Source organism: Haliotis cracherodii, unplaced genomic scaffold (assembly GCF_022045235.1).
Source record: "Haliotis cracherodii isolate W230 unplaced genomic scaffold, xgHalCrac1.p SCAF_2, whole genome shotgun sequence".
NCBI classification, from domain to species: domain Eukaryota; kingdom Metazoa; phylum Mollusca; class Gastropoda; order Lepetellida; family Haliotidae; genus Haliotis; species Haliotis cracherodii.
The window spans coordinates 2660671-2684674 of record NW_027266275.1 but is presented as its reverse complement, the minus strand read 5'-3'; the positions used below and the strand labels follow the sequence as shown (position 1 = coordinate 2684674).

The window sequence follows — 24004 nt, the reverse complement described above, 5'->3', positions numbered from 1 at the left end:
TTAAAAAAGACAAGTGAAACAGCATCCCACATTATGAAAGTGGATGACTGGTTTTGTTAAATCTTTATTAGAAATAATAATGACTTTTTCAATATAATTATTCGCTCGTCACGCCGAAGACCCGGGTTCGATTCCCGACATGGGTACAATGTGTGAAGACCATTTCTGTTGTCCCCCGCCGTGATATTGCTGGAATATTGCTAAAAGCGGCGTAAAACCATACTCACTCAATTCAATATAATTACAACATTTTTCATCTTATGTTATTGAGTACCGGCACATGTCTTGCAGTCCTACTTCACAGTGTTTTTTGCCTTTCACATCTGGTTCGGCTTATCTGCGGGTCATATCATTTTCTTTCGTATTCAATGGTCAAGTTAATACCTTGTCTAATCTACGGGGTCAGCTTATCAGTGGTCATATACGGTATACTCTCCTGTAAAATGTCCATGTGTAAATGTTCAGTCTGCTCCAAAAGGATGGAATGTGGTCCTCCATCTGGCATACGTCATCCCCTAACCCTCGTCCAGGACAAGGGCTACAGTCCCCATGGCAACGGGGAAGTTAGGAGATATTAGTGACTGAGTAAAGTCTGTTTTATTGCATTTTCAGTGATAATTATGATATCCTACTAAAGTGGTTTGAAAACACAACAGTAAAAAATATGAATGCTTTAGTTGACACTTGTCAGTTTTGTTAGCTGGGCTTCACCAATTGTACACGACGGAATGAAACATGGGTCTTCTCTTGTATGACATATATATAGTATTTGTTAGTCGTCTTGTTATTCTATAGGTGCAGGACAGTGAAGACATATTTCCTGGATGTTGTGATGTGGTTGTGTTCCATACATCCTCAGAACTCCTGATAACGTTTTGAGCAATTGAGTTTTTGAGTTTTTATTCTAGGGTTTCTTTTGAGTTTCATTTTCCATTGGGTAACCAATATTTTTTTACTCATATATTCATCTGTTAGGTCTTTCCCCAAATTAGTGTACAATTTAAGATTTTAAAAAATATAAAATAATGTTTTAGACTTATATATCTGTTCTAAATATATAGGCTTGACTTGAAAGTAAATTAGTTTGTAATTGTGTTTAGGAAATTAGCACCGTTGTACGCATGCTGAAAAAGCTTTATTGAGTATTTACGCGTGCTGTTTTTATACATTTGAGTTTTTCATTTAATGCATGCGTTTCTGTACGCAAGTAAATTGAAAGTAATTGAGTTTTGAGTAGTTTGAGGGAGTATTTTACGCGAATACGCTGCTTATCTGTAGCTCGGCATCTTTCCTTTCTATGCATGAAGTGAACAAGGGCACAAGTTGCCCTGTCGTGGAAGGTGCCAGAAGTCACTGCACATGGGCTGTAATGGGTGCTTGAGTACCAAAAAGGGAGATAACTCTAAATGAAACTAAGGAAAGATATCTTGTTAGCAGTACTCACGACTGCAGTTGGCCAACGGAATCGAAGAGCAAAGTTCCCACAGTGTGTGGTCGCACTTGCATCTTGATACAGCTGAAAGGAAACTGCTAAGATACACAGGAATCTAACCAATTCAATGCATAGACATCTTAGTGTGAAACACAAATCAATTTCAATTACTGGGCCTGTATTTGTAGATCTAGCCGTGCGGCCAAACCCAAACACAATCTGTGTTTTAGCTTTACAACTGGAATAGGACTGCCTCTGTGGTCTAGTGGTAGAGCGTCCGCCCAGAGAGCGGAAGGTCCGTGGTTTGATCCCCAGCCACATCATACCAAAAGACGTTAAAAGATGGTACTTGTTGTTACCCTGTCTGGTACTCGGCATGAAGGGGCCAAAACAAGGACTGGTCAGCTCGGAGTCAGTATACTGTGGAGTCTGAGTGGGGTATTCCTGTTAAACTGCATGGCATCTCAGCACTATAAATCAGCATCAGTCCAGACTAGTACAAGCACACTGCCACACACACAGGCACACACACAGAGTGTCATACACAGCCAAAGACACATGGTCTCACACACAGCATCACATGCAATATCACATACAGCCTCACACACAAACAGTGTCACGTACAGCCAAACACACAGGCTCTCACACACGATCTCACACACAGCCACACACACAGAGTGTCACACACACAGCCACACACACATAGACTCGCAGACAGTCTCACACACGATCACATGTACACCCACACACACAGTGTCACACACAGCCTCACACAGGGCCTCAGCCATACATACAGCCTCACACACAGCCTCATACACAGCCTCACACACAGCCTCACACACAGGGACTCACACAGGGCCTCATACAGCCTCACACACAGCCTTACACAGGGCCTCATACAAGGCCTCATAAACTCATACAGCCTCACACAGCTTCACACACAGCCTCACACAGGGCCTCACACACTCATACAGCCTCACAGAAAGCCAACTGAAGCCAAAGGTAGATAGCCAACATTTTTATGGTAGAGATGAATTCTGAACCTCTACAAAATACAGTTTATTGTTTATATACGCTGGTATTGGAGTCATTAAGTACTGCTTTGAATATAAGTTTCATGAGGCTGTTGTCAGATATTTATTGCTGATGGTTGTGTTCCTTGGATACCAGAGAAACCTTTGCTGAAGGGTTCAAATCCTGGTGTGCCCTGATTATGTGTGTAGGTTGGTCAGCGCTAAGCCTGTGCTCGTGGGTTTCACCCAAGTGGTAAACATCTGAGACATGCATGAGTTTTGTCTTTCCTCCCACACTAAGCTGACACACCATTATGTAACTGGAACGCTGTTCAAAGTGGCATTGGGGGCACGGGTGGCCCAATCCTCTAAGGCGCCGCAATTCACTGTGCAGAGTTGCGTCCCTTGGGCACGCCAGAAACTTATGATTTTGGGTTTGAATCCCGGTTCGCTCCCATTATGTTTCTAGGTTTGTCAGCACCATACCCGTGCTCGTGGGTTTCACGGAAGTGGTAAACGTCTGAGACCTGCATCACTTCGGGCTTTTCCTCCCACATTAAGCTGACACGCCGCGTTATAACTGGAATACTGTTAAAAGCGGCGTTAAACCCAACTCACTCAAAGCGGCATCAAACCCAACTCACTCACTCACTCACTCGATAATTGGAGACAAAGTCAACCTGACACAAAGCTCTGTGCCTCCTCTCTCTGATCACGAGGAAGCCAGTGTTATGCCAGCTTCTCATATCTATGTTGACAAGAGTTGTACCAAACATGTAATGTCTATGCATGTTTTGCTGTTATGTTATACATTCTACACCTAATCCCATAATTCCCAGTGTAGAATGAAAATGAAATGTATGAAAGGACACCTGTTGGGTTCCAACTATGGTTTTCACTGATGTAGGGTGTGTTCAGACCGGCGTTGTACTTATGCTCACATCATCACCCATTGGTTTGTCTAATCCATTCCTGATAATATTTGCAGACTGCCATGAATTAATACCTTTAGGTCTTCAGCAACCCATGCTTGCAGTAAAAGGCAACTATGCTTGTCGTAAGGGGCGACTAATGTGATCGGGTGGTCAGACTTGGTTGATGCATGTCATCATTTCCCAAGTGCATAGATCGATGCACATGATGTCAATCACTGGATTGTCTGTCCAGACTTGATTATTTACAGACCGCTGTCATATATTGTTTGATAGGCATTTCTTAGAAGTTGACAGATGATATAGCTGAAATATTGCTGAGTGCGGCGTTGAACAACAAACAAACAAACATACCAAAAATAGGCTAAGGCAGCGGAATGAGCTGTGCCAAGGTGGGACATTAGTGTGTGACAGAATCCATGTGAGAGGCCATGATGAGTTGTGTATGAGAAGTAAACTATCCAGCGTGTTAAGCATCAAGGGGACACAACTCCAAGGGGTGTGCTGTACTTAGAAGATACCTGTCATAACTAGCCTAAGCTTCTGAATACTGAATTACATCATGAAAGTGACAAATACTGCAGATCTGAAGGAATCCTCATAAAGTGTAAGAGGCAATTCACAGTTATGATCACAGGCAGGAACAGGTCCTATGCTCACAGGTTCGAATCCTTCCTTTTTACTGATCATGATTTTTGATTTATCAGCGCCATAGGTCATGGTTTTCACCAAAGTGGTAAACATCTAAGACTTGCATCACTTCAGGCTTTCCTACCATAATAAATATGAAGTACTTTTCAAAGTGGGCTTAAAACCACCTCGCTCGCTCACTCACTCACTCACTCACTCACTCACTCACTCACTCACTCACTCACTCTCACACACACACACACACACACACACTCACTCACTCACTCACTCACTCTCTGATTTATCTCTGGTTCAGCGCCACAAACAGTTTACAATGATGTGTCACTGTTCTCTTTTTATAATGCCTGTTATAGTGAACATCTAAGACCTGCATCACTTTCAGCTTTCCTCCCACACCAAGCCAACATGCTGTGATATAACTGTGATATTGTTCAAAGTGGCAATAAACACCTAACTCACTATCTCACCTTTGTTAAAATGATTGTAACCAACAGATATATTCCATAGAAAACTGATTTATTTCCTTGCAAGTATGTACATGATTGTCCTCGTCAAACCATGCATGCATGTGTTCAGACTGAACACACAGGGTTGACTGAACGTCTCTGAGCAGTCAACTTCATACCTGCCATGCACCTGATAATACACCTGTATAATCACCTGGATATATACCTGAATATTCACCTGGATATACACCTGGATAATCAGCAGGACACACCTGGGCACACCTGGCAGATGCTGGGGAGAGCTGGAGGGGTTAGTGGTACACGTCCAGTTATAGTCCTGTACTGACAGGTTCCATGCAAGGAAAGAGTCAGGATCTGGGGTCATTGGTAAAATAATAAACAACGTGAGTTAATTCCTATTTGATTCCTGTTGGCGCTGCTGGTATTTAACTGCTGAATTGTTGCTGTGTGGTCATCGTCTGTGTTGTAGGGGGCATGGGGTGGCTTGGGCGAGAAAGGCAGTTGCTTCACCATCTTCACTTCCATCGCTTGTCTGTCAGCTGGTTGGCAGAATCAGCTTCCACTGTGTCGGGCTGCAATGGAGAATACAGGGGTCTCTGAACAGTCATGGAAAATCATTCCGGGATGAATAGCTCTGTGCTCCTTGTGGGAGGGTACTACAGGGATAATTCTAGGGTGGGCCTTGTGCTTTAGTTTTAGCCCCTAAATTTGAAAAAATACAATGGGGCATTTTAACATTGTGCTCTATGGGCATACCTCAGGAATATTTGAAATGTTCACATGAAGGGCCCATGTCCGAACATTCCTGGAGGGAACCCTGGTGCTTGCAATACAATTGGATAGTCACAAAGAGCTGTAGTGTGTTGGAAAAGTATCATATTCAGTGTATTGAGCTCCAAGTGAACATTAGACGTTACAAGAGGAATGCTTTACCGATTATGTTCTGTATTGTTTTACTGTTTTAGTATCTTTGTTTGCCATTGTGTCGGTATGTATACAATATGCCAGCACTTTCATATGGACAAAGACTTCCTTGCGGGTAATAAAGCAGTGTTATCGTCATAAATGTCACGTCATCGACATGTAATGATATTCAGGTATACAAGCTGAAAAGGCTACGTTGCGAAATTAGGCACAGTGTTGTTTATATGCTATTTGGTTTTTTAATTTTAGGTTTTGTCATCAGATACCTCCTCTACTTTGACTCAGTTAAGCGTCTGCATACTGTATTGATTACAAACTACAATTGGAAGGAATCTTGATAGAGGACACTGAATTTTTGTGAGGGAAGTTTTTGGGAACATGATCTTAATATCATAAACGTGGGGAAGAAAACCAGCTGCTCCCCACTGGATTGGAGGGAAGAGCAGATGGATGATGAGAGACATTCATGTCCAAAATGGCACTGATGCATAAAGACGCAGTGGCCAAGCTGAGTCGTGTGTCCCACACCACAACCAGATTGCACATAGTCTGGTCTTGCTGGACAAAGTCCTTTTGCGGCATTGTCTCTCTCAGTTTGTTGTGATCTGATAGTGTGCACCAATGCTTCGACAGTCACAGTCATTTTGACTTGGTCAAGCCACAGGGAGATAACCCTGATGTTACATGGTAGCCCAGCCAGTGACTGTGAGTTGGAGGGGAGGCGTCAGGGCTCAGTAGTTGAAGACACTGCCAGGCGCTGTACCAAGTCCCACATGTGTACAGTTATCCTGTACTTACAGTTACAGGTTCTAATCCCAGACTTGCCCTGGTTGTGGTCCTGGATTGGCCAGCACCATACTCACACTGCAGACTTCATGTCTAAGACCTGCATCACTTTGGGCTTTCCTCCCACATTGAGCTGACACGTAGTCATATAACTGGAGTACTGTTATAAGTGGAGTTAAACCCCACTCACTCACTCACTCACTCACTCACTCACACAAGGTATGATTGATGTATTCTCGTAAAGGTCCAGCTGTGTGGGTCTGACTCACCTCTGTAAAGTCCATGTGCGGCACTCCGTTCTGGCAGTGATGGGCCACACGAGATGATTCCTCCTGGAGTATACATGGAGAAAATAATCACTTTCATATCCACATGACAAATTCTAAAATGTTTTGTTCTCTACTAAAGTCTTGTAAAGACAAAGTTTCAAGCTGAAGTTGCAGTAGAATTGAAGCCTGAAATACAGGTAAAGTGGGACCCTTTTCAACTGAAGTCTGCCGTGGCTACATGTGCCTGCCTCCTTCCTTTGCAATGGCCTCACAACAGTCAACTGACTGTATTTGGTGTCACAGATACTAGTATATAATAACTGAGACCTTGTTCACTTGATGTAACACCTGGAAGAAACAGCGCTATGATCTATGATGGGTCATCCATTTGTCTCACAATGTTGATAACTCGACTGGTACTTATCTTCAATGTTCCAAAGGAGTTCATGATTTATCACTCTATGGAGTAACTTAACAAGCATGAAATACTCATATCCCCTGCCGAAACCGCCATTTTCAGTCTAAGTCAAAGTCGTTGCCATGGAAAGTCGAAAAATATCAAACTATCAAAAGGCTCCAGTTCACCACTTGACCTATCTATGTGCCAAGTTTGGTTAAGATATCTCTCATGTTTTTTTAGTTCTGCTCCGGAATGAAAAGTGACAGAAGGACAGATGGACAGCATCCATTCCTATTTCCTGAAAAGGACTATAGTAATTCCCCAACAGATAAATGTACATGTGTAACTCAGTTCCAGTCTCTGAAGTTATTCTTGGCAATCTTAGTTCCCATCCTTAGATATGATATCATGGTGGTCATCTTGTTAATATTGCTTTGTCTGACTATCTTGAACTAAAGTGATTTACCCAAGTATTCTACACAGTGACTGACATCATGGCTTCCCTCTGGGTACACCGGGGGCGGTGGGGTAGTCTAGTGGTTAAAGCATTTCCTCTTCACACTAAAGATCCGGGTTCGATTTCCCACATGGGTTCAATGGGTTCAATTGGTGGAATATTGCTCAAGATGGTGTAAAACCATACTCACTCACTCACTCTGGGTACACCTACCATGATCAGTTTGTTGACAAGCATGAGGATGTCTTTCCTGAAGACGCAGCTGGTGCTGTCAGCGCCACGTTTCCTGCCTGCGTGCCAGCCGTTGCTGAAGTGGTAGTTCTGGCCTCCAACAGCGTGTACTGTGAGCAGCAGCAGCAGCACTGACACAGTCACCCCTTGTCTTGATAGTACTGACATTCTGAAACAGAGAAGTGCAAGGTGGAGATCCCCACGCCATGAGGTCCACGTTGAAACATGGTGGAAGTGAGTTCTTGGATGACATAAAGTATGATTGCTGTCAGATCATGTCATCTGGATCTGCATACCACACAAGGATGCATGAAATGAGGGAACACAGGTGTCAAAGTCATTTCAGTAATGCAATTCACTGTGCAGAGTTGTACCCCTTAGGGGTGCCAGGATCTTATGATCATGGATTATAATTCTTGGTTTTGTCATTACTATGGGTTTCATCAAAGTAGTAAATGTCTCTGACCTGCAGAACTTAGGGCTTTTTCAAGACATAAAACTGTAACGCCGTAATAAAACTGGAATACTGACATGCCATGATATAATTGGAATGCTGACATGCCATGATATAACTGGAATGCTGACATGCCATGATATAACTCGAATGCTGACATGCCATGATATAACAGGAATGCTGACATGCCATGATATAACTGGAATGCTGACATGCCATGATATAACTGGAATTCTGTTCAAAGTGACATCAAGCCCATATTTTTCTCAAGCCATCCCAACAACTGCTGTCCAATCCATATGACCACTTGATGTTGATATAATATGTTCAGAAACCCAACTCACTCCCTCAGTTTGAATGCTTGACGATTTATTGCCTGAGTCAACAGATCAGTGTGCATTCCATTTCCATTCCCCTCTGCCTGAAGAGGTAATAACCCAAGTTGCCTTGGAAGGTTTGCATTGACATGACCATCTCATGTTCCATTGAGCAGTGAGCCCTCCTGGTCTCATGACAGTCGACAGACTTTGTCACAGGCAGCCTAATCCTCAGAAACTATGAAAACCACAGTGCTGACAGAGCATCCATGCCGACAGAGTGTCAGTGCCGACAGAGTGTCCATGCCGACAGAGAGTCAGCGCCGACAGTGTCCATGCCGACAGAGTGTCCATGCCGACAGAGTGTCCGTGCCGACAGAGTGTCAGTGCCGACAGAGTGTCAGTGCTGACAGAGTGTCCATGCCGAAGTATGAGTTGCTATGACGTCTCAGGATGTGTAAGGAATTAATGCTAGGTTCAGACTGATGAATGGCCCACCCAGGTTTTGGGGGTCTAAAATTTTATTTGTCCATGGAATTTAATTTGAACACACATTCCTAATAATGTCCCAATGTGTGTTGCAAGCAGTGACAAGCCCCAAAATGTTATGGTTGTATAACACTTGCACAAGCTTGGCCCAGTTGTATAAAACTTGCACAAGCCTGGCACAGTTGTATAAAACTTGCACAAGCCTGGCACAGTTGTGGTTGTATAACACTTGCACAAGCCTGGCTCAGTTGTATAACACTTGCACAAGCCTGTCGCAATTGTATAACACTTGCACAAGCCTGGCACAGTTGTATAACACTGACTGGCCGTCAGAGACTGCTGCTTGTGACTTTTGCAATTCTTTTATCAGTATTATAATACTGGTATTATCCTAGAGCGTTTCATCTACCTCCCTTTTGCTAGACTCCCTTTCTTCATTTCTGAGGTGATTAAGTTTTTTCCCCTTTGATTGTCCAATTTTGTGTAACCACTCTTCGGCCTAAACCCATCTTGCTCAATTTCAGTTTAAAATTGCCTCGTGAATGTTAGAATATCTTTTATGTAGGAATTGTAGAATATTTGGGGAATTACAAGGATCATGTTGTTCTTTTTATTTGTGAACTTTTTATAGGATTTTTCAGTGATCAAAGATGTGATGGAGTAATATTGGATGTAACTTAGGTAGTACGACTGAAGCAGACAGACGGCTATGGTTTGTATTTTACGATCTTGGGAATATTTCTCCGTCAAACCATTGTGCGGAGAACAAAGCTGACTGTGTCAGCAGATTAAGGCTTCATCCTGCCCTCCGCTAAACTGAGTTATTTAGACAATTATATTTCCCACCTACTTCTTGCCGATATTCTTTGGGTAAAAAGAACCTTGCAGACAACTGAGAGAGCAGGCAGACATCCTACTCATAGAACATTGATTCCAAGGATTCAATAATTGTTCTTTTAATCTGAAAAATTGTTTTCAGGAGATAAACAGATAATTGATTGGTTGAAGTTATAACATTAGCATCAACCAATCAATTATCTTTTTGTCTCCTGAAAACTATTTTTTAGATTAAAAGAACAATTATTAAATATTAAATGGAAAAAGGTTAAATGAAATAAATTGAACAGTTAGTTTTTCATTGATAAACTCAATTAAATACTGATTTGTAGGATGGCTTTGGTAATATAAGTATTCACAAGGGGAAGAATAGGTCTTGCTGTTGAGAGGGTCAGCTTACAACTATTGTTTGTTCAAATGACATTTACTAAAGGCCTGGCTGAGTTTATATCCTGTTTCATGTAGAACAGAACAGTGTAGACTGGTTGATGGCCGTCAGTTTCAAAGAAAACATGTCATGAATGTTGAATAAATAAGAAAAAAAAATATCTTCCAATATGGTCCAGCCAAGATATTGGGATGTTAACACATTTATTCCACCCTATGAGACTAAGTTTGTTTGTTAACGCCGCACTCAGCAATATTCCTCCTATATGCCGGCAGTCTGTAAATAATTGAATCTTGACTAGACAATCCAGTGATTGACATCATGAGCATCGATCCATGCAATTGGGATACAACGACATGCATTGACCAAGTCAGTGAGCCTGACCACCCGATCATGTTAGTCACCTCTTACGACAAGCAAAGTCCCCTTTTACAGCAAGCATTGGTTGCTGAAGACCTATTCTACCCTTATCTTCCATGGGTTGAGACAAAGTAATGACCTTGTACACTGTGACAACTCCAGACATGCTTGACCTGAGTCCTCCTGTTCCAGTCAGCTCAAGTCTCTCTTGAATGTTGGAAGGACTACGTATCTCCAGAACTAACTGTGGAGATGTTGGACTTTTTGTATTCAATGTGCCCAATCTGTACTTTGTATCTGAGCTGTCCTTCACAGCTTATTGGATGGGTATTGTCTGCAAGTGCTTCAGTGTCATTTACAAGCAGGCTGACTTTTAGAAGAGAGAACTTTGTCAGATTAATTGGAGACTGGTTCACTAAGGGGCACCTGCTCTTCTCATAGAAACACAGTTTTATTCTTATTCGGAATTGGAAGATATTTTATGTTTATTGAGAAACTGAAGCGCATGTAAAAAGATGTATTTAATAACAAGTTTTTGAGAAGTAGATCTTTCAAACTGTGACAACTTGATACAATGCAGATGTCGAACAAAACAGAGGATGTTGGGATATTCATGTTGTATAGACTGACATGACACATACTGTATTTTAGGTGAACATATCTGGACGTGTTGCAGTTCAGTGAGGTAGTCAGTCGTGTGTGTTGTAGTTTTAAAATTACAGAATATTCTGAAGAAATTGTTCCTTTTGAGAAAGCTCAAACCTGCTCAGTAGAATTGCAGGCAACAAATTGGAGAAACAGACTCATAATTGTTAAAAATGTATTAAAGAAACTGATATCAAATATTGATCCTGAACTCTCAGGATTAAAAAACGATAAATTGATGGGGAAAATCAAGAAATTCTTCGATGTTTTCAGGAAAATATCCTGAGAACTGACCATTTAGTGTACCTTATGATCCACCTACACATCAGTTGCTCTAGCTTTCTGAAAGGGACCCTGATTCTACACAGCAATAGCTGTAGCTCTATGAAAGGGGCCCTGATTCCACACAGCAATACTTGTAGCTCTATGAAAGGGGACCTGATTCCACACACAGCAATAGCTGTAGCTCTATGAAAGGGGCCCTGATTACACACAGCAATAGCTGTAGCTCTATGAAAGGGGCCCTGATTCCACACAGCAATACTTGTAGCTCTATGAAAGGGGCCCTGATTACACACAGCAATAGCTGTAGCTGTATAAAAGGGCCCTGATTCTACAAAGCAATACTTGTAGCTCTATGAAAGGGGCCCTGATTCCACACAGCAATACTTGTAGCTCTATGAAAGGAGCCCTGATTACACACAGCAATAGCTGTAGCTCTAGGAAAGGGGCCCTGATTACACACAGCAATAGCTGTAGCTCTGTGAAAGGGGCCCTGATTCCATACAGCAATAGCTGTAGCTCTATGAAAGGGGCCCTGATTCTACACAGCAATAGCTGTAGCTCTATGAAAGGAGCCCTGATCCCACACAGCAATAGCTGTAGCTCTATGAAAGGGGCTCTGATTCCACACAGCAATAGTTGTAGCTCTATGAAAGGGGCCCTGATTCCACACAGCAATAGCTGTAGCTCTATGAAAGGGGCCCTGATTCCACACAGCAATAGCTGTAGCTCTATGAAAGGGGCCCTGATTCCACACAGCAATAGCTGTAGCTCTATGAAAGGTGCCCTGATTCCACACAGCAATAGCTGTAGCTCAATGAAAGGGGCCCTGATTCTACACAGCAATAGCTGTAGCTCTATGAAAGGGGCCCCGATTCTACACAACAATAGCTGTAGCTCTATGAAAGGGGCCCCAATTCTACACAGCAATAGCTGTAGCTCTATGAAAGGGGCCCCAATTCTACACAGCAATAGCTGTAGCTCTATGAAAGGGGCCCCAATTCTACACAGCAATAGCTGTAGCTCTATGAAAGGGGCCCCAATTCTACACATCAATAGCTGTAGCTCTATGAAAGGGGCCCTGATTCTACACACAGCAATAGCTGTAGCTCTATGAAAGGGGCCCTGATTACACACAGCAATAGCTGTAGCTCTATGAAAGGGGCCCTGATTCTACACAGCAATAGCTGTAGCTCTATGAAAGGGGCCCTGTTTGTACTGGACTTTATTAAAGCACTGATTGTGAGTTAGCAAGCAGAAGTTCTGCTTGTGTCTCATTTAAAGTATATTAAGTTTACTAAAGTTTACTTATGTGTGCTGAATTGTAGTGAACTTACTTAAGTGTACTGAAATGTATATATAAATGTCTATGTTGAAATGATAAATGTCAAAATGTCGGTTAAGACAGAAAGTGACATCTATTTGTGCCCAGTGAGTCATGAGACGGCCTGGTGCAGTGACTCACAGCCGAGGGCCACATACTCTGTCCATCCTACAGGATCTCATGTCTTCGTGCTGTCATGTGGAGATCATGAAGAGGTAGCCCTCAAAGTAGAGACCATATTGGTTGCCAAATGCAACTTAATCTATGATTGCCGACCTAAATTTATCTACTGCTTGCCACTTGGCTACCTAACAGTAAACATAACTGGCAACAATATCTGTTTTAGATATCTGTTGGCTCCTAAAAACTCATGGTAGGAGCCGCTTGGCTCCCTAACAAGGAAACAAACCTAGAGGGCTGAGATCAAGAAAAGATGATCTGTGGGTAATTTGTTGTGAGGGTTGTAATTGACAGCTTTCCTGAAGTGTTAAAACCAAAACATTTACGGTGATTAAAAAAATTATGTTTTCTTTCTACGATACATTATGATTTGTTTTGTAAGGACGATTACTCTCATTTACTTGTTCTGTTTATGCAGCCAGTTTTGTAGTTTGAGGTTATAACTTGTATCCCTGTGTTAAGTGTTATAACTTGTATCCCTGTGTTAAGTGTCTGTTACACTGCCAATCTGACTCTCGAGTCATGGATCTATGACGTCACATGTGATGCGTTCATGAGAGTCGGTTCACACAACATAACATTTTTTCATTTGTGCATTGAGCCAAAGTACTATCTCTTGAATATGAGTCATTCTTCATATATCAACCAACATGTATCGTATTCACATTTCTTTGGGAGGTGATTGATAACATTAGAATCTACTGAACATGATGCTAAGAGCCATGTTCGGGGAGTAGTCTCAAAGTGGCGTGACAGATCAACTTAAGTAATATGAAAGAATATGGTGTTCTTTAACTTGTTTTGAGTAGTATACCTAGCTCGATCCTTAAGACTATTTCAGTGCTGGAATTTTGCTTCTTTTCGAAGAAGCAATAGGTCACTGCCAAGTTTTTCTCACATAAATCTTGGCTAAAATGTTGCCAAAAGAAGTTTCACACACACAAACAAAAAAGAGAATTTGCAAATTTAACATTCTTTTGTCATCAGTCCAAGTTAACTGTTTCAGCTCCTGTGAAACTATCAGTGAGTACCCAGTTCTGTAGACAGGCAATCAGTTTACTCGCAGTAAGTGGCCAAGCAGAGCTTGGACAACATCAAATTATTAGCTAACAGAAGACATTTTTTAGGCAGTATCTCTGCTACTTGCGACAAGTTTCAAGGCTTTACCATATTTGACGTATTAAGCGCACAGCCCCAATAAGTGTCCTCTGACCACAATTCTAGACTAATCTGGAAGTAATTTTGCCCCCTGCTAAATTTACATGACAGCCTGTATTTTCTTGTGTAGATTGCAGATTATTTGCAGAAAACAGCTGTATAGATGAGGAATATGATTGCCTTGTAGTTGTAACCGTTATAAAAAAAAAATCATCTGCGTTTGAACAAAGTTTGTTCACCAATGCTCGATCTCTGACAACAAATTAACTTGTTTATGGTTTTAGCAGTGCCCCCGTTTGTCAATTTTCTAAGCGTCCAAGGCGCTTACTATGGTGATTATGTTATATATGGCCAGTGTTCCAGCTGTCTTTTAAAACTGCCAGTCCTCACAGACTGGCAACTCTAAAAAATTATCAGTCCCCACTTATACGTAAGAAAGTTAAAAATTATCTTGTTTTAATTCTTTCAACATCATGTTCAATGCAATGAGTTCATCTGTGAAGTAACTTAGTTAGATCTTTATGTCACTCATAATTTTCTCTTTTCTTTTTGAATATTTTGAGACTAAGTTGCTACAAATATATATTTAAACAAAAACAGACAAGGGGAACCTGATGGTAACAGACAAGTTGACTTCGTTCGAAAAATATATGAATAATGCTGATGTTTTGTGCAACAACTAAGATTTATAAGGTACTTTATTTGCTGGTCTGCAGGGACAAGCAGTCACATGGTTTACCGGTCCAAGCCTAATTTTACCAGTAAGAAATCTGCTAATTACCGGTAAACGGGAACACTGTATATGGCCAGTGTAGACCATGATGTGTCAGTGCCAGGGCCATCATCGTTATCAGTCACAGGACCCTTTTGTATCACTTTCTTTGAGTGGGGCATCAGGAGCTGAGGCTACAAGACACCAGTCTTTTGTCTAGACTCGGACTTAGGGTTAAAGGCTAGACACTATATGGCGTGCAATATACATATATATATCACTGAACAGTACTTGGACTCTTCAAGATGTATTTTAAAGAATATCACTGCTTTATGTTCTGACTATACACCAGTAATTATAGAGTAGTGTATAAGAATATATATCTATTGCTTAATACATATGTTAATATTGTATCTCTTAAGACAATGGGTAATGGCAGTAAAGTCCCTATGACTATTTGCACTTTGTATCACAAATAAGACTATTCATTCACTGTGTTGCACAGAATACCGGTGTATTGCCCACTGTAGCAGTAAGATAATATATAAAGTAACAGTGTAGTAATAACACATTGAAACAAGTGCATGAAGACATGGATGGTAAGGTGCTGGATAACTTACCTGTGGTTTGGTGCGTGTGGGGTTCAGCAGTCTCGGACACCTGTACAGATCCTTGGTACTTGCCTGTCGAGTCTCAGCACAATCCCCTCTCCCAGCTCACACTATATATAGTCGGCAGAGGAGGGCGCTGCTTCAGAGAGAGTCAGCAAGCGGGGGTGTAGTCCCTCCTCTTCCCTCTCTCTCCATCCTCTCCGTTATCTGCCTCCCCAGTGGGGTCGTGGCATCTTCACCTGCAACTCAATTACTGTGCATCCCGTGTGATTGTGTTGATGCAGACTTGGTGCACGTTGCCAGCGGCACAGGGGGCAGATGGTGACAATGTTGTTGCCAGACTTGGCGCCTTGCTCTCCCTCGTCAATCATCCAAATTACCCTGTAATTATTGTTAGACCTTTGTGATACAACACATGCACTGGCCAATCAGTTGTCAATTGAACTTGGTGAGGGAACCAAATAAATGGAGGTTTTTTAATGTAAATTGACCTTTGAATTGTTTTTGTTTGTATTGCAATTACCATGTAGTTGGATCTGGGTTGAGGAAGGATGGTTTCATGTTGTTTTGTGTGTGGCTTGCAGAGCTGTGAAGGGTCCATGAAGCACAAGGTCGACATGGTGAGCAAGCTGGAGGAGAAGACAACCCAGCTGGTGACCACACTCCGAGACTTGGAGAAGAGGTGAGTGACTGTCCCAGGACATAGTGATCATCAGAAACGTTCATCAGTATGTTATATGTACCGTGGTGCTTTCCTTTCAACAACATTTGTACCACAGTTACCGTCTCAAGATCAGCAGTGGAAATGTTTGAATCTCAGTGTTCTACTTACAATCATCTGACAGTTGATTCTACAGTGAAGAATACTGTGGATTATAGATGAAAACATTTCAGGCTATAGTATAGATCAAAACACCTGAGGCTCAAAGAAGATTGCATAAGCATCCTCATGCTCTATCTATAATAATTCAGGGCAAAACTATACTTGATTAAACTACGCATGGGGGTAGAGCAAACTTTATTACTTTTTTAAGATGCCGAATTTAAAAATAATTGTGTGTTTAATTGGAGATGTGTTTAAAACCAAATCTGTACTAAACATTGAAAATCCTCGAACATGGCTAACTGACGACCTGTTCCACTTGATTGCCTGTACCCTTACGTTAAGAGACATATTTAAGTTTTAAACATAATGCAACACCACTATAGAATTGGTAGTTTATTATTTGAATATGTCATATTTCCTTATAGGAAACAGGAAGGATTTAAAAATTTAACTTTTCATATACATTTGGTTCAATTTAATCATGTGACTCCAAGCATTCCACAAGTGCATTGTGGGGCTGCCCTAACACATAAACGTAGCCAAAGTTAGGTGTCGCTAGTTATTTTGAGTTGAGGTGTTTTCTGTTGTACAATGTTGCAATGTTATTTCTGCCACTAATGTTAGCAGACTGAAGAAACTACAAACCATGAAAAAGTGTGCTTACTTAGTTGGTTGCGCTACATGATACCATAACCAATGATATGGCGTCGCCGTGGGTCGAAGAGGAAGAGCAACGGTGGCTGGTTTGTTTGACTGCTGTCTACTGCTAAATGCTGTACACTGAGCAACAGGTGTACGTGTGATTATCACAATTTCAAGAATTGGTCATTTTTTTGTCTTGAGAGACCTACATAATTCATAGGGAACCAATGCCCGCCGCGGACAACTCTGTGACTGCTGTGGTACAGACTTTATAGCAAGATAACGTACAGTCAACAGCACTATTGATATTTTAGCAAAGCATGTTAGAAGTATGTTAAAATTACAAGAAATGACTGAGCAGTTCCATGCTCCACGAGACAGTTATGCTGTGTTGGTGATAACCTTAAGATGGTACTTTTGTTTTGTTTGTTTGGTGTTTAATGCAGCACTCGGCAATATTCCAGCTATATGACACCAGTCTGTAAATAATCGAGTCTAGACCAGACAATCCAGTGATTAATATCATGAGCATTGATCCATGTAATTAGGATACGATGACAATAATCAACCAAGTCAGCAAGCCTGACTACCCGATCCCATTAGTCATCTTTTACAACAAGCCTAGTTGCCATTTACAGCAAGCATGGGTTGCAAGCTCTTAGGTAAAGCACCTGTTCCATGCAATAAAGTAAGTTTGAGAAGATGAAAGAATCAACATTGCTGTTGAACTATTTACTGTTTCAATAAGATTTCAAGACCCAAGCAAGTCAATTTAACTGTTTGTCAGTATCATCATAGCTCATGGGTTTCACGAAAGTGGTGACGGACAATCTGGTAGCCTAGTGGTTAAAGCATTCGCTGTCATGCTGAGGACCTAGGTTCAATTCCCGACTTTGGGCACAATGTGTGAAGCTCATTTCTGGTGTCCCCCGCCGTGATATTGCTGGAATATTGCTAAAAGCGGCTTAAAACCAAACTCACTCACTCACTCACTCACTCACAAAAGTGGTGTATATCTGCAGCAAGCCGACAGACCATGATATAATTTGAATACTGTTCAAAGTTGCATTAAAACCCACTCACTCACTCACTCACTCACTCACTCACTCACTCACTCACTCACGGATGACAACCTCCATGAGAACTGTTTCATGCATATACGTCAATACATTATTGTAGAGAATATGAAGGCAATAGATACCATTTTGATAGATACCTAACTACTTTTCTTTATCAGAACCAACATTCTTTTCAAAGAATATAATTAAGAGACAAGTTCATCTGACAATTTCAATCACACTTCTGAGGAACAGGCCTTTTTATGAACTCATTTCTACCAAGTACCTCTGCCAGTACCTCTTTAACCTTTGAGGGGAATGTATTTCTAATGAAACTATGTTGTTATTAGCATTTAGATAGAAAAGGAAACATTTAAACATCCACTATAGACTTTATGGTTCAGATGGTAAAGACTGTACAGGCGTCAGTTCGATAAGGTAAGACTTTTTTATCTCAAAAGAAATTGATATTGCACAGTTGATTAGCACTAAAATATGAAAATAAGAAGAAAATGTATGATATTAAGATATGAACATAAAATAGGCACTTACTAATATAACCAGAGGTAAAAACATGTAGAGAATTGAACACTATCACAGTGACGACAAGTAATGGTCTTTTGAAGTATGTGTATTTATATATACTATATCTATAGCACAGCAAGAGTAAACTTGGATAAAAGGGAAAGTGGCAGGATAACAGCGAACTGTTAAAAAGTATTGATCAGATAATCATTTTAAAGACTACTTGCTGGTATGATTGATTTCCAGGCCCTGTTTGTAGTCAGCATCGGCATGCGCAGTCGGTGGCCAGAATGTAGTAACTGATATTCAGAGTGAAGCATAGGATTACTGTCATTGCGTATCTTACGCGCTTTTTGACAATTTGCTGCTCATAAATTACGCCGATGTTTTGAAATATGGTACCTGAGATTTTGCTTGCTGTATTTAAAAATATTATGTATTTTAGATTTATTTTGAATAGGCAAGGCTCCCATTCCAGCAGTTAACAACATTAAATAGTAAAATGCTCTGAATAGATGTTCTATAAAACAGGGAGAGTATTGTATTTCGGGTCTTTATATTAATATGTTGACATTCCAAGTGAGATTCAAATCAATAATGGCGTCAAGATACTTATACTGTTCAACCAAATCAATATTTTCGTTATCAATAACAAATGGCAGAACTACTTTTTTTTCTGAAATCTATAATCATTTCCTTTGTCTTTTTAATATTGAGAGTAGGAAAATAAATCTTGCACCATTGGACAAATTTTTAAATTTGGGAGCGATAATCCATTTCAGATTGCTTTATGAATTCGGCCAGCACTGTGTCATCTGCAAACTTAACAGTTAAACAATTGTGAAAATTACTGACACAGTCATTTGTAAAAGATAATATAAAATAAAACAGGAGACCACACAACCTTGGGGGGCACCTGTATATATAAAGGTCACAGATGATTTGATACCATTTACAGTCACAAATTGGCTATTTAGTGATTGTTGAATTAACAGACATGTTAGATAATTTTTGCATAAGCAGATGAGGCTGTATGGTAGTAAGAGCAGAGGAGAAATCAACAAACAAGATTCGTACAAATGAATTGGAAGTTTCAAGATGTTTGTATATATTGTTTAACAGTGTAAGAGTGGCATCCTCTACTCCTCTCCCAGCCCTGTAGGTATCCTCTACTCCTCTCCCAGCTATGTAGGCATCCTCTACTCCTCTCCTGGCCCTGTAGGCATCCTCTACTCCTCTCCTGGCCCTGTAGGCATCCTCTACTCCTCTCCCGGCCTTGTAGGCATCCTCTACTCCTCTCCTGGCCCTGTAGGCATCCTCTACTCCTCTCCTAGCTCTGAAGGCATCATCTACTCCTCTCCCGGCCCTGTAGGCATCCTCTACTCCTCTCCCGGCCTTGTAGGCATCCTCAATCCTCTCCCAGCCCTGAAGGCATTTTCTACTCCTCTCCCGGCCCTGTAGGCATCCTCTACTCCTCTCCCGGCCCTGTAGGCATCCTCTACTCCTCTCCCGGCCTTGTAGGTATCCTCAATCCTCTCCCGGGCCTGTAGGCATCCTCAATCCTCTCCCAGCTCTAAAGGCATCCTCTACTCCTCTCCTAGCTCTGAAGGCATCCTCTACTCCTCTCCCGGCCCTGTAGGCATCCTCTACTCCTCTCCCGGCCTTGTAGGCATCCTCAATCCTCTCCCGGCCCTGTAGGCATCCTCTACTCCTCTCCTGGCCTTGTAGGCATCCTCAATCCTCTCCCGGCCCTGTAGGCATCCTAAATCCTCTCCCAGCTCTAAAGGCATCCTCTACTCCTCTTCCAGCTATGTAGGCATCCTCTACTCCTCTCCCGGCCCTGTAGGCATCCTCAATCCTCTCCCAGCACTAAAGGCATCCTCTACTCCTCTCCCAGCTCTGAAGGCATCCTCTACTCCTCTCCCGGCCTTGTAGGCATCCTCAATCCTCTCCCAGCTCTGAAGGCATCCTCAATCCTCTCCCGGCCTTGTAGGCATCCTCAATCCTCTCCAAGCTCTGAAGGCATCCTCTACTCCTCTCCCAGCTCTAAAGGCATCCTCTACTCCTCTCCCGGCCTAGTAGGCATCCTCTGCTCCTCTCCCGGCCCTGTAGGCATCTTCTACTCCTCTCCCGGCCTTGTAGGCATCCTCTACTCCTCTCCCGGCCTTGTAGGCATCCTCTACTCTTCTCCCAGCTATGTAGGCATCCTCTACTCCTCTCCCGACCCTGTAGGCATCCTCTACTCCTCTCCCAGCTATGTAGGCATCCTCTACTCCTCTCCCAGCCCTGTAGGCATCCTCAATCCTCTCCCAGCCCTGTAGGCATCATCTACTCCTCTCCCGGCCCTGTAGGCATCCTCTACTCCTCTCCCGGCTCTGTAGGCATCCTCTACTCCTCTCCCGGCCTTGTAGGCATCCTCAATCCTCTCCCGGCCTTGTAGGCATCCTCTACTCCTCTCCCGGCTCTGTAGGCATCCTCTACTCCTCTCCCGACCCTGTAGGCATCCTCTACTCCTCTCCCAGCTATGTAGGCATCCTCTACTCCTCTCCCAGCCCTGTAGGCATCCTCTACTCCTCTCCCAGCTATGTAGGCATCCTCAATCCTCTCCCGGCCCTGTAGGCATCCTCTACTCCTCTCCCGGCTCTGTAGGCATCCTCTACTCCTCTCCCGGCCTTGTAGGCATCCTCAATCCTCTCCCAGCCCTGTAGGCATCCTCTACTCCTCTCCCGGCTCTGTAGGCATCCTCTACTCCTCTCCCGGCTTTGTAGGCATCCTCTACTCCTCTCCCGGCCCTGTAGGCATCCTCTACTCCTCTCCCGGCCCTGTAGGCATCCTCAATCCTCTCCCAGCTCTGTAGGCATCCTCTGCTCCTCTCCCGGCCCTGTAGGCATTCTCAATCCTCTCCCGGCCCTGTAGGCATCCTCAATCCTCTCCCGGTTCTGTAGGCATCCTCTACTCCTCAAAGGCTCTGTGAGCAAACTGATGTGGGTCAAGTAAATCTTCTGTAATTTTTTTAAAATAGAGGTATGGAATATTTTTTTTTAAACATGACAGAGTTGATCGCGACATTCCTTCAATGCCATTCCACATAGATTTTCAGCACCTGTAGCTGTGCAGACATTTATTTTAGAAAAAGATCGTAGCACATCACAGGTAGTTTCTTCTAGCATTTCACAATCTGATAAAGCATTTCAGAACAATTCTCTTTCTTTACTGAAGTCTGAAGTGTCAAAGCACATTTCTTTTCTGTGTCAATTATTGTCTATAACCTTTCAAGCCCTTCGATTATCAGAATCAGCAAACTATCTTTCTTTTTTTTACTTGTATTGAAGTTAACATTTTTCTGTGGCATGTGATATTTCTTTCTGTACAGATTTAACCTTCAACTTGTCCCCAGACACAAACAGACCTTTCCTTTTCATTTACTACTGACTTATTGTTCTGGAAGATCTTGATAGCTTGAAGGCACAATACAGTGAATACAGAATACCACAGTTTAACATGAATACCCCACTCAGAGACAGTATACTGACTCTGAGCTGACCAGTCCTTGTTTTAGCCCCTAAATACCAAGCGCTAGACAGGGTAACAACAAGTACCATCTTTTAGCATCTTTTGATATGACGCAACTGGGGATCGAACCCCGGACCTTCCACTCTCCGGGCGGATGTTCTACTTCTAGACCATGGACGCGGTGATAGGCAGTTGGAGGTTGAAAAAACACAAAGACATGAAATCTTTCAAGGATAACAACTTGTTTATTGTTTTAACTATGTTTCAGGGTTACTTTGCCCTTTCGTGAGGTTAAGGTATTTTTAGTCTTAGATCTACAAGGGTCATATATCACATGGTATCTGATGTGTATGCTTTAAACTTATCTGCTGTGTGAACATCAATTTATCATACTATCTTGTATACACATCAATTATCCACATGTATGTAACCTTCCTACTTTCCTGGACCCTTGAAGATCCGGGTTAGAGCAGGTCTTCAGCAAACCATGCCTTGACGTAACAGGCAACTATGTTTGTCATAAGAGGCGACTAGCAGGATTAGGTTGTCAGACTCACTGACTTGGTTGATGCATGGAATCGTATCCCAAATGCATGGATCGATGCTCATGGTCTCAACCACTGGATTGTCTGGTCTAGACTCGATTATTTACAGACTGACGTCATATAGCTTGAATATTGCTGAGTGCTGCGTTAAACAACATTCGAGCATGAATTTGAAATTTACTCGTTTCTGATTGGTCAATCATAGGCTATTAAATCAGAATAAACCTCCTCTGATTGAAACAGCTGGTTTGACGGCCGCATCACAGCAGAAGCTAATATTCATACAATTGTACTATTTTCAGTCACTGTCGGTAGGCATATTTTAATAATTATATCTACAGTTACAGGTTACAAAATGCACAAGTGTGACAATACACTTTGTGCAGAAAATACGATAGAAATCTACAAAGGGAATGTATTTATGTTTTGGAGACAACAGAGAGCTTGGAATTTTGGCGCTTTTCTATCTACGACTGTGACGTCATATCTTTTGCATCACAATGACCGATATGACGTCATAATCGTGACGTGCGATGTAGATCGAAAGCCTTGCAAAGCTTGCTTTGTTTTATTTAGGGATGCCCACCCCATGTAGCTTACCAAGTTGCCGTGCTTATATGATTTCAATGCCTGTCATGTTCGAGTGCAGTATTACGGTGTAAACAAACTGCTTGAGTATATACAGCACCATATTTTGTTAGGTGATTCTGTTATTCAGATCGATAACAAAACACTGGACTCAACCCATGCCGCTTCACACAGTATATTTGCTAACAGCAAAGTTTTTTATTAAGTCATGGTAGAATGGAGATATAGATACAGTTTTTTCAATGTGGAGCTAGGTTACCTGTAGATTTAACCGTGCTAAATTTAACATTTGAAACATCACACTACAAATTGGGTTCCAAATTCAATTTAGAGCATTTAAATCTACAGGTAACCTAGCTCTTCATTGAAAACACAGTTTGTTTATCTCATAAATAAATATCAACATCAACGACTTCACATTTCTGTACAACACTTACATGGTGTTAGTATCTACACCAAAACATCTCCTTCATTGTAATAATGAAGTTGTTTGTCCATAGAACTATCTTCCTTGTTCATCATACCAAGTTTAAATGCCACTTGAAGACGTTAGGAGGTACAAGTCGTCATGATTTGACTGACCAATTGGATCCTGTATTCTCCAAGGTGATGGTAATGACTGCGAGGGTGCATGGCCCTCCAGATGCCCTTGACATGTTTGTCAGATTCCATGTACATGAGGGAGCTCGCTGTTATTAGCATTAGTTAGGCCAGGAGTGTCATGACAGTGGACTTGTATACCCCAGAGGCTGTGGATCCCCTCCCCACTGAAGACGCTAAAGTGGAGCCATACTTTCACACTAACTGCATTTGTAAACCTCCGGGCTATATCATCTAATCATAGTCAAGTGGACATTTGACCCCATGAGCTTTATGTATCTGCCTTTCAAGTCTCAGTTGACCATTTACAGTAACAAATAATTAGTCAGGGACACCAGTATTGACCAAACAGGCTATAAATAGTTCATATGACAGGGAACTAGAACTA

The 24004-nt window shown here is 42.0% G+C and overlaps 2 protein-coding genes across 4 annotated transcripts in view; one reads left to right on the top strand and one right to left on the bottom strand.

Moving 5' to 3' along the window:
- Window positions 1-24004, top strand: part of LOC139469441 (RUN and FYVE domain-containing protein 2-like) — a 72137-nt gene that overhangs the window by 29265 nt on the left and 18868 nt on the right. For all 3 annotated transcript variants that reach the window (XM_071251608.1, XM_071251611.1, XM_071251610.1), the window contains exon 11: window positions 15904-16001. In XM_071251608.1, coding sequence (XP_071107709.1) covers window positions 15904-16001 — 98 coding nt within the window. The remainder of the gene's footprint in view (window positions 1-15903; window positions 16002-24004) is intronic.
- Window positions 4565-15418, bottom strand: LOC139469442 (prepro-gonadotropin-releasing hormone-like protein). Its single transcript, XM_071251612.1, has 4 exons — window positions 15329-15418; window positions 7545-7731; window positions 6475-6537; window positions 4565-5067 (listed from the first exon to the last, which is right to left on the bottom strand). Exons 2-4 carry the CDS (start codon window positions 7728-7730, stop codon window positions 5011-5013), a joined length of 306 nt encoding a protein of 101 aa, XP_071107713.1. The 5' UTR covers window position 7731; window positions 15329-15418; the 3' UTR covers window positions 4565-5010.